The sequence below is a fragment of the Rhincodon typus genome, chromosome 3, assembly GCF_021869965.1.
Source record: "Rhincodon typus isolate 14 chromosome 3, sRhiTyp1.1, whole genome shotgun sequence".
In the NCBI taxonomy this organism is placed as follows: Eukaryota; Metazoa; Chordata; class Chondrichthyes; order Orectolobiformes; family Rhincodontidae; genus Rhincodon; species Rhincodon typus.
In genome coordinates this window covers 73,821,023-73,831,040 of record NC_063334.1, presented here as the reverse complement: position 1 = coordinate 73,831,040, position 10,018 = coordinate 73,821,023, and the positions used below count along the sequence as shown (strand labels likewise).

General features: G+C 39.0%; 1 protein-coding gene across 1 annotated transcript in view; it reads left to right on the top strand.

Moving 5' to 3' along the window:
• The window catches only part of camk4 (calcium/calmodulin-dependent protein kinase IV), a 102,485-nt gene that overhangs the window by 27,385 nt on the left and 65,082 nt on the right, over positions 1 to 10,018 (top strand). Inside the window, exon 2 of the mRNA XM_020529373.2 lies at positions 9,372 to 9,450. Within this exon, the coding sequence (XP_020384962.1) occupies positions 9,372 to 9,450 (79 nt within the window). The remainder of the gene's footprint in view (positions 1 to 9,371; positions 9,451 to 10,018) is intronic.

The window sequence follows — 10,018 nt, the reverse complement described above, 5'->3', positions numbered from 1 at the left end:
CTCCTATGATGCTGCTTGGCCTGCTGTGTTCATCCAGCTCTACACCTTGTTATCTCAGATTTTCCAGCATCTGCAGTTCCTACTATCTCAAAAACTGCTTCTTATCTGTTTTTGTTCAAGGTTAGTGTATATTTCCCATCCGGAATTGCTCTTGAGAAGTTGGCGTGGTGCCTCAGAATATTGCTCAGAACTGTTCTAACTTACATAAACTTTCCATTCTATTGTGGCGTCCCTACTGCTTGCTCAGGGTCCTCCTCCATACTTCAAGCTAGGGAGGTGACTTGCAGTGATAAATTCTTGCAAAATAGCTTCATATTATAAATTAAAGCTTTGCAGCTGTAAAATTTTGAAATATTCACAGATTCAAAGTCTTTTTTGGCCACCAATGACTTCAGGTTTTAACTTGCTGCTTTAAAGTAATATTTTTTGGACAATGTGCATAGTTGATTGATTATTCAGTATATGCAAATTGCTGTCCTGTGTTGATGCACAGAGGGTTCTATGAATAATTCTAGTTCTAGCCAAACAAAGCTAGATGGTGAAGGGTAATAGATTTCAACAGGAAAAAGAGAAGGGAGAGTTGACTGTTGGAATAATTGATACAATGCGTAAATGTTTGCATTTTAACCTATGGAAAGGGCTATCTTATATAACTCAATACTTCAGTATGCATTGTGTCCTCTTCCAACTGATGTTCCTGATCAAAGGAACAGGAGTAGGCCTTGGCTCCTTGACCTTGTTCTGCTGTGCAATTAGATCAACTGTGTACTTTAACTTAATTTACCTGTCTTGATTTCATATCTCTTAATTTTGCTGGATAAGGATATTAAGTGATATGGAACAAAGCAAAATGGAATTAAGATAACTGCCAGCCATAATTTAATTGAATGGAGCAGTGATGCTTCTTTTGCGATTCCTCAACTTCCTGTGCAAGTGGGAAGCTAAGCGTAATTCAAAGTGCCTGACTAGAATGTGCTGATAAGGAGACCCAAATCCACAAACTTCTCCCTTATTCAGGAAGTGACTGGCAAGCACATCCCAACAATTTCACCGGGATGGAGTCTCCATGTAATTTGAGAGTTCAGGGGCTATGTTTTTAGTAGCATGTAGGGGTGAGCGTGGGTATCCCCATATTGAAAATCACATTCATGGAAGGGGCCACTGGAACACCACACATGTGGAATGCAAACTGATTTTCAATTTTCAAAGCTGAAGTATCCAGAAACCTGCTTATCTCCAATTGAGTGGTTGTTGAGCTTGTTGCTAAGTTGACTGAAAGGTTTTTTTTGGGATAGTTTTTCATTTTTATCCAGGCACAGGGAAAGTGCAATTTCTGGGACATGTCAGCATGTCACTCTTGTGAACACAATGCAGAGCGACAGGGACTAATGAATGCTTTGATCAACCTACTTAAGCAGAGAATAATTCTCAACTGCTCAACCAGTGACACAAAGTTATCACTGTATTTCAAGAAGATGGTGGTATAGAGGTAATGTCACTCCAGAAGCCAAGGCTAATGTTTTGGGGACATGGGTTCAAACGGGTTGCTTTGTCATTTATAGTGTTGATCTTCCTGAACGTAGTTGGATCCACACTAATCCAGGAAAGCGGAGACTGCTGCATCATACTTCTGCGTTTTGTAGATGGCACATATACTTCGCGGAGTTAGGAGGTGAGTTACTTCCAGATTTCCTAGCATCTGACTTGCTGTTGTAGCCGCAGTATTTACGTGCATGGTCTAAGTTAGTTTCTAGTTAATAATAATCCCCAGGATCTAGCGGTGGGGGTATTCACCAATTATGATGATGTTGAGCGTCAAGGGGAAGTGTTAGATTCTCCCTAAAGACCAGCTTAGAGTTAATTGGATTTGCTGAGTCCGGAGGTAACTAAGGCATGAATGAACTTTTCAATAACAGAATAATTTCAATAATAATAGCAAATATTAAAAGTGTAATAAGAGAAGTGGTGAGGCCAAGGAAACCTTGACATGGAGGCAGAAGGCTTACTGTTATACTAAGTGAGTACATTGCTTCTGCCATTACCAAGCAAGAAAATGCTGTCAAAGTCAAAATCAAAGAAGTATTAGTAAAGACCATCACTTTTATTATTCCATATTTTTAATTGTGGCCTGAAATGGGAAAAAAAGACCATTTTAAAAACCAAGCATTGTGGAGAGCATTACTGTACTACTTAAAATCAGCTTAGCGACTTTCATTGTAAGTACTATTTACTCTGCTGTTTGTTCAAGCAATTGGAGGTTTAGTTAGAGACAAATTGGAGCAAGAGACTGTGTACGAAATGAGGTTCAACCTGCAACAAGTAGCTGATTGGTCCATGGAATGATGATCGGTTGTTGATGACAAAGGCCTTCTGCTGTTCTTTCCTCAAGACCTTCCTTAAGCCTGGAGAAATCCAGTTTATTTCCCTCATCAGTTGCTGAAAGCTATGGCTTGTAATCAATAAGTCAGTGGGAACCAGTTGCTCTGTGCCAGCAAGTAAACACACCTGGAGAAGGAAGGTCGAGGAAAGCAAGTCCTGACAAACCAAAAGGATCATCTCAGCAAACTCTGTGAACAGGAGTAATTGAACTTCTTCCCAGTCTTTCTTTCTGCTCATAACACTTTTGTTGTGCCTGTCTGTATGTGTCTGTCAGGTGAGTTTTATAAAGGGGTTAGAGTATTAACTGGAAGTGTTTTATATCAATAGTCCTAAATTGTTTACCTGTAGCTAAAATTTATTTATTGGTAATAGATAGTAATCTCTGTTAAGTACAGAAACCTGGTCTGTGCTTTCTGCAACCTGGGTCTAAAACACAGGTGCATTGGGGAATTTTGTCTATTTTTTATAAGATCTATAATTTTAGTGATGATTCTGGGAATAGTGAAGCTTGATTTCCAGTGTGCTACCTCAATGAAGTGCAACATAGTTGAGATGCTAGATGGGCTAAAAGTTTGATTAAATTGGAGACATTAGAAATACTGGCTTTACTTAAGGTTGATAAGTCATCAGGACTAAATGGGATGCATTTGAGGATTCTGATAGGAAATAAGATGGAAATTGCAGAGGCACTGACAATCTTTTAGTTCTTTTTGGATAACGAGGTGGTTCCAGAGTAACATTCTTAGCCACAGAATAGTTAAAGATACAGCCAGCAACTATGTGCCAGTCATTTTAACTTTGTTAGTGGCAATGCTTTTGGAAATTATGGATATTTCTAATCAACCTGTTCAGATATGCTGTGGCACATCTCTGGAGCAAATGGAACTGATTATAATCTGGGACAAAATTTCAGTCACTTTGACAAAAGCGGATTTATTACATAAAACCAGCACTGATTTAAAGTCAAACCACATTTAACTACTTGCTTCAGTTTTTGGCTGAATCAGCAGAATATTATAGTTGATGTAACATGAATATATTTCCAAAGAGGATTTAATAGAGTGTCAGATGATAGGCTTGTCAGCAAATTTGAAGCCATAGACAACATGGACAAAAAGTTGACTGAGTGACAGGAAAGGGTAGTGGTGAACCTTTTGGACTAACCCTAACCCTTTTGCTGTGTGAACAAGTTTTTCCTCATGTCACCATTGCTTCTTTTGCCAGTTATCTTAAACATGTGCTCTCTGGCTCTCAATCAGTCTGCCAATGGGAATTATTTCTTCCTAACTTCCCTGTTCAGTTCTCTTATGATTTTGAATACATTCATAAAATCTCCTCCCAACCTTCTCTTCCGCACGTAGTCCCAACTTTTCCAATCTTTCTACATAACTCAGGTTCCTCATCCTGGAACTATTCTTTTGAATAATTCTACACCCTCTCTAATACCTTTCAATTATGTAGTTCCCAGAACTAGATGCAATACTCCATTTGAAACCAAGCCAGCATTTTTTTTTAACAGGTTTAGCATACTTTCCTTGCTTTTGTACTCTATACTGCTATAGAAAAAGCCAAGGATGCTGTACATTATTTTTGTTCATTCCAGATGTGGGCTTTGCTGCTGGGCCAGCATTTATTGGTCATCCCTAGTTGTCCTTGAGAAGGTGGTAGTAATATGCTTTCTTGAACCGCTGTCATCCACTTGGTACAGCCAAAATGCGGTTAGAAAAGGATTTCCAGAATTTTGACACAGCAACACTGAAGGAACAGCCATATATTTCCAAGAGAGCATGGCATGTAGTTTTGAAAGGAACTTCTAGGTGATGGTATTCCAATGTATCTTCTGCCCTTGTAATTCTCAATAACAGTGGATGTGGGTTTGGAAGGTGCTGACTAAGGAATCTTGGTGAAAATTTGTTGTGCATTTTATAGATGGTACATAGTGCTGTTCCTATGCATCAGTGGTGGAGGGAACGAATGTTTATGGATGTGGTGCCAATTAGCAGGCTTTCCCCTGGATGGTGTCAAGCTTCTTGATTGTTGTTCAAATTCTACTCATTTAGGCAAGTGAGGAGTATTCTATCACACTCCTGACTTGTGTGTTGTAAAAGGTGAACAGGCTTTTGGGAGTCAGGAAGGGTGGTTCTTCTTGCAGGATTCCAAGCCTGTTATAATCACTGTATTTGTATGATTAGTCTAGTTCAGTTTCTGGTCAACATTAACCCCCAGCATGTTGATAGTGGCGGATTCAGTAATGGCAAATCCATTGAGTGTGAATAGGTGATTCTGTTGGGGATGGTCATGCCTGGCACATGGGTGGCATAAATGTTACCTGGCACTTGTCTATCCAAGCCTGGATATTGTCCAGGTCTTGCTACACTTGAACATGGACTGCTTCAGTATCTGAGCAATCATGAATAGTGCTGAACATAGTGCAATCATCAGCAAACATCTCCACATCTGATCTTATGATTGAGGAAAGTCATTGATGAAGCAGCTGAAGATGGTTGGGCCTAGGACACTACCCTGAGGAACTCCTACACAGGTGTCTTGGAGCTGAGATGCCTAACCTCCAACAATCATAACTATCTTCCTTTGTGCTAAGTATAACTCCCACCAGTGGTAATTTTTCCACTGATTCCCATTGACTCTAGTTTAACCAGGGCTCATCAATGCCACACTCAGCCAAATGTGGGCTTGATGCTAAGGCAGTCACTCTCACCCTCCATCTGGAGTTTACCTCTTTTGTCAATATTTGAATCAAAGTTAAAGTGAGGTCAGGAACTGAGAGGCCCTGTTGAAATGCAAACTGAATATCAGCGAACAGGTCAGTGCTAAGTGCTAAGTTAGTACTGCTTGATAGCACTGTTGATGACCCCTTCTATTACTTTACTGATGATCAAGCACAGAGTGGTGGGATGGTAATTTGCCAAGTTGGATTTTTCCTGCTTTTTGAGTAGTGAACATAACTGGGCAATTTTCCCAATATTGTCTCTGTTTTGGAACAGCTTGGCTAGGGACTTGGCAAGTTTTGGAACACAAATTTTTGATGCTATTACTGCTATTAAAAAAAAAAGAGTTAAAATAAGTTAGAGGATAGTACAGCATTTAAGACACTCTGAAAAAGACTTGTAGTGCCTTCGTACCGTGAAGAAATATCTGCACATTATTTTGTTTTGAATATTGACTGTACATAGTCTAACATCGAATCATAAAGTCTTATAGCATGCATCACTGGACTAGGTATACCTTGAATGTTTAGCCATAATTTAATTGAGCCAAAGAGTGGATTGCAAATCCTGCAACATTGTGATGTTGGATTAGGAATCATTGTTTAATATACTTGGTCCTTCAATTTCTCCCTTTTGTATCAACCATACCTATCACCAGTAGATGGCTGTATTCAACTTTACAATTACTTTCTTGTGCAATACATTTGTTAACGTTGTCTACTTATTAAGGCTGAAATTGGTGTTCTTGACAACAGTAAGTCATTAAATTAATATTAGCAAATGGGACGAGTTGAGGACTGAACTCTGGAATTAAATAGTCGAAATTTCAGTACTTTTAATTACTCTTTAAATCCAGGTCATTGAAAAGTTAATTAGAGAATCTACATTATTTCATACCTCTAGAACAGGTGGGACCTAAACCCAGACATCCTGGTCTGAGCTGTGTAAACTCTGGATATTTCTTAATCAACCTGCTCATGCGTTACAACATACCTCTGGAGCAGGTGGATTTTGAACTCAGTCTTTCCTGATACAAAACAGAGCACAACCACTGCACCACAAGAGCCCTAAGTCTTTCTTTGGATATATTTTTTCAGATGATTGGACCAATTTACACCTAATGTCAGGGGCAGAATTCTGATTTACCCATCATAGATGGGATGGCCTGAAATTTGACATCAGAGCAATTGCCAGATTGCCTGCATCAATATTTTTCTAATCAGCCCGTCCAGAGATGTATGACACACCTCCAGGGCAAGTAGCATTTGAACCCAGATCTCCTGGCTCAGAGCTAGGGAAATTACTACTGCACCACAAGAGCCCAAAAGATAGGTGTCTGGATAATTGTAACGTTAAACTCTTTTCTCATTAATAGGTAGGTATTTTCAATCAACCTGTCCAGGCATGTTATGACACACTTCTGGAGCACTTGGGACTTGAACCCCATGCCTCCTAAATGGGAGGTTAGGACACTGTCACTGCACCAAAAGAGCCTTTTCTGCTTCTTCCTATGTGTTTAATCAATCAATTCCCTTTACCTGTGTATCCTTAACCTTGATAATATAATTAGCATCTTATTATAGTAGGTGGTAAAGGTCATGAGCTTGCAAGATTCTGTCAAAAGAGCTTTGGTAAGTTGCTGCACTTACAATTAGAATAGAATAGAATACCCTTTATTGTCACATGCATTCAAGTACGGAAGTACAGGTGTATAGTGAAAAGTTTACAGTGTCGCCCAAATGGCACCATCTTAGGTATAAAGTACATAGGTACAGATCTTAGATACAAAATAGAGAAATAAAGGGAAAAAGAAAGGAAAACTTATGGTTATTCATAGCAAAGTTGGAGAAATTATAAATAAAGTTAAAAAGATAAGCATTACAGTCTTTCTATAAAGGGCCTGCAATAGATCAGTGCAAGGGGCTTCTACTGAGTTTGCAAGCCACTGACTGTCGCACCGGTCCCCGATCCAACAATCGATCCCACTCCTCTCAAGCTTCCAGGCTGCTGGTTGTCCCCGCTCCACTCGAGCATCCAGTCCGCTGGCTGTTCCTGCTCCACCCAGGCCTCCAGCCCACTGGCCATCCCTGTATTGCTCGGGCCTCCAGCCCACTAGCCGTTCCTGCTCCACTCAGGCCTCCAGCCCACTGGCTATCCCTGTATTGCTCAGGCCTCCATCCCCCTGGCCGTCCCAGCATTGGTTGGAGTTCAAGGCTTAGCAGACCACAGTCATGCTGGAGAACCTTGATGACTGTAAAGAAAGGAGCTTCAAGTATGCTGAGGCACCTGAATCCAACTTCAACAACCAAATGGCTCGCTGTTTTGATAACCCTTGTGGATATGTGGCTTCTGGCTTCAAGGAGCTAACCACTCACTCTCTGTTCTCATGACAAAACCTATGGGAGCTGTGACTGACACAGAATGAAAGAATCATGGAAGCTTTCAGAATATCTCATATGGACATGTGAAAACCAGTTGTGGTCACATATGAGCTATACCAGTTTAATTAGTGAAATGAGTTTTGATTGATGAATACTTCAGGCTGATATGAGACTGATTTGATTGTCATGCATACAGTTAATAATCCCCTGCACATATAGGAATCAAGCCCCTCCAGTGCTTTTGTCACCCTATTAATCTCATAAGTGGACAAATCGACATACTAGGATAGTTTGGCAGCATCTGTGGAGAGAAGTCAGAGTTAATGTTTTGGGTCCAGTGACCCTTCTTCGGAGCTGATGGTAGCTAGGTTGGTATTTATGCAGAAGATGGGGTGAGGGGGAGAGGGGAGACAGTAAACTATAGGTGGAGATAGAGCTCAAAGAGAGAGAAAAACATTTGGCTATTTTTCTCTCCCTTTGATCTCTATGTCCACCAAGAGTTTACTACACCCCTCCCCCCACCCCATCTTCTGCATAAATACCAATCCTAGGTACCATCAGCTGTGAAGAAGGGTCACTGGACCCAAAATGTTAACTCTGATTTCTGTTTATAGATGTTGCCAGACCTGCTAGATTTTCCAGCAATTACTATTTTGGTTTTTGATTTCCAGCATCTGCAGTTCTTTCGGTTTTTTGAAAAATTAGTTAACAAAGAATTTGCATGGAATCAGCGTATTGTGAGTTCGTTGAGATGTCACCAAATCAGTGAAAGGAAACAGAGGCAACAAAATTCTGACCCATTATTGTTACACCTCCCTGGGTTACATGCTACACATCAAGTCCCAATATTCCTGAAGGTGTTAGAAAAGTTAAAGTTTTTATCAAACACACAAAATTCCCAATTTACCTATTTTTATAGACCCAGGATGACAGAAACTTGGGCCATGTTTCAGTACTTAGCAGGAATTACTATTTTTTGAAATAAATAGATTCTAGACAAAGGTAAACAATTATGAAGCATCAACATATGACTCTACCTGTTAAAACTGTAGCCCCTTTATAAAACTTTTCTACACACATGCGAATAGACTTACGCAGACAAAAAAAAGGTGATGAAATGCTTACAAATTTTGTATCATCGACAAGCTTGGAAATTGTCTTTTGCACAATTAGCTCTAGAACCTTCCAGTCCACAGAAAGAGATACTACCAACTCCAATGTGAGTAGGATTTAAACCTTCTGCTCACTCAATCAATTTTTTTTATATGGTAAACCCAGGTCATGGCATACTGCACTATATCCATATAATATATTTTCATATTAATTGTGAAATCTTCATCATTCTTGCTGTTTCTTCTACTGTGCTGCAGTAAATATCATTATGGACTTTATTTTGAACAAATTTTACTGATGGATGTCAGCATAATTAGTTTACTTGTTCTACTATAATGTAACATGTATGTGGCTGAGCTCCATATTTTCTCAGAACTGATTTTTGGAAAAGTGCCTCAAATAACACATTGCAAGTTACAACAATGCTAAAAGAAATGCCTTAGTGTACCACTGGCTCAGTGAATAACACTCTGGGCCTCAAGTCACAAGATTTGAGGACATTTGTGGTGCAGTGATAGTGTCTCTACATCCAGGCCAAATGCCATCCTGCTCCAGAGGAATCTGTTAACATGTTTGAATAGTTTAATTCAAAATAACTAGAAGAAAGCAGACACGGAAGGTCTCAAAAAGTATTGTTGAATTAGGCAGATATGTAAAAAGCTCTTAATATAGTTGTATGTTATGATATGATATCTATTTAAATGTGAATACATATGTACGATCAGTATAAAGTATAATGACTGAAAAACTTTATATTCTGTTTTTTTAGTGGTGCTACTTCAGTCGTGTATCAATGTAGACAAAAAGGAACTGGGAAGCCTTTTGCTGTGAAAGTGCTGAAGAAAACTGTGAGTTTTTACTTTGCTTAGACAAGAAATGCTATTATATCTTTTGTTAGTAGCACAAATAGTTTTGTTTGTAGGAAACAAGAGGGCAGATTTAATGGAAAACAGGAAGAAACTGGACAAGAAAAGGAAATGTCCTTTGTTGTAATTATTTTAAGTGACAAACTGTATTAATTTGTGGTATTCAATTATGGATAAAATGCCACATTGCTTTGTTCAAATTACAAATCTGTGCATGTATTTCATTTTAGCTGAATGTTCACAGTTCAATTTCTGATTACAGCAGCTTCCCCATCTTAATTGCCATAATGAAAGAGGATCCCCAGGCAGATAGTAGAAATTAATGATTAATTGAGAGTTCCACTGAATTAAACTTTAATGGAATAAAATATTACGAGGATAAATTCTATGATTTAACTTTTATTTGTCACGAATTATGAGTTATGACGTGGTTACTAATCTTCTGTGCTCTTCATACTCAGTTATTGGGAATTTGCTTTATGAAAGCTTCAGAAATAGATATTTCAGGGCTTATTTTCTTCTTAAAAACCATTGTCAGGTGAAGTGTACA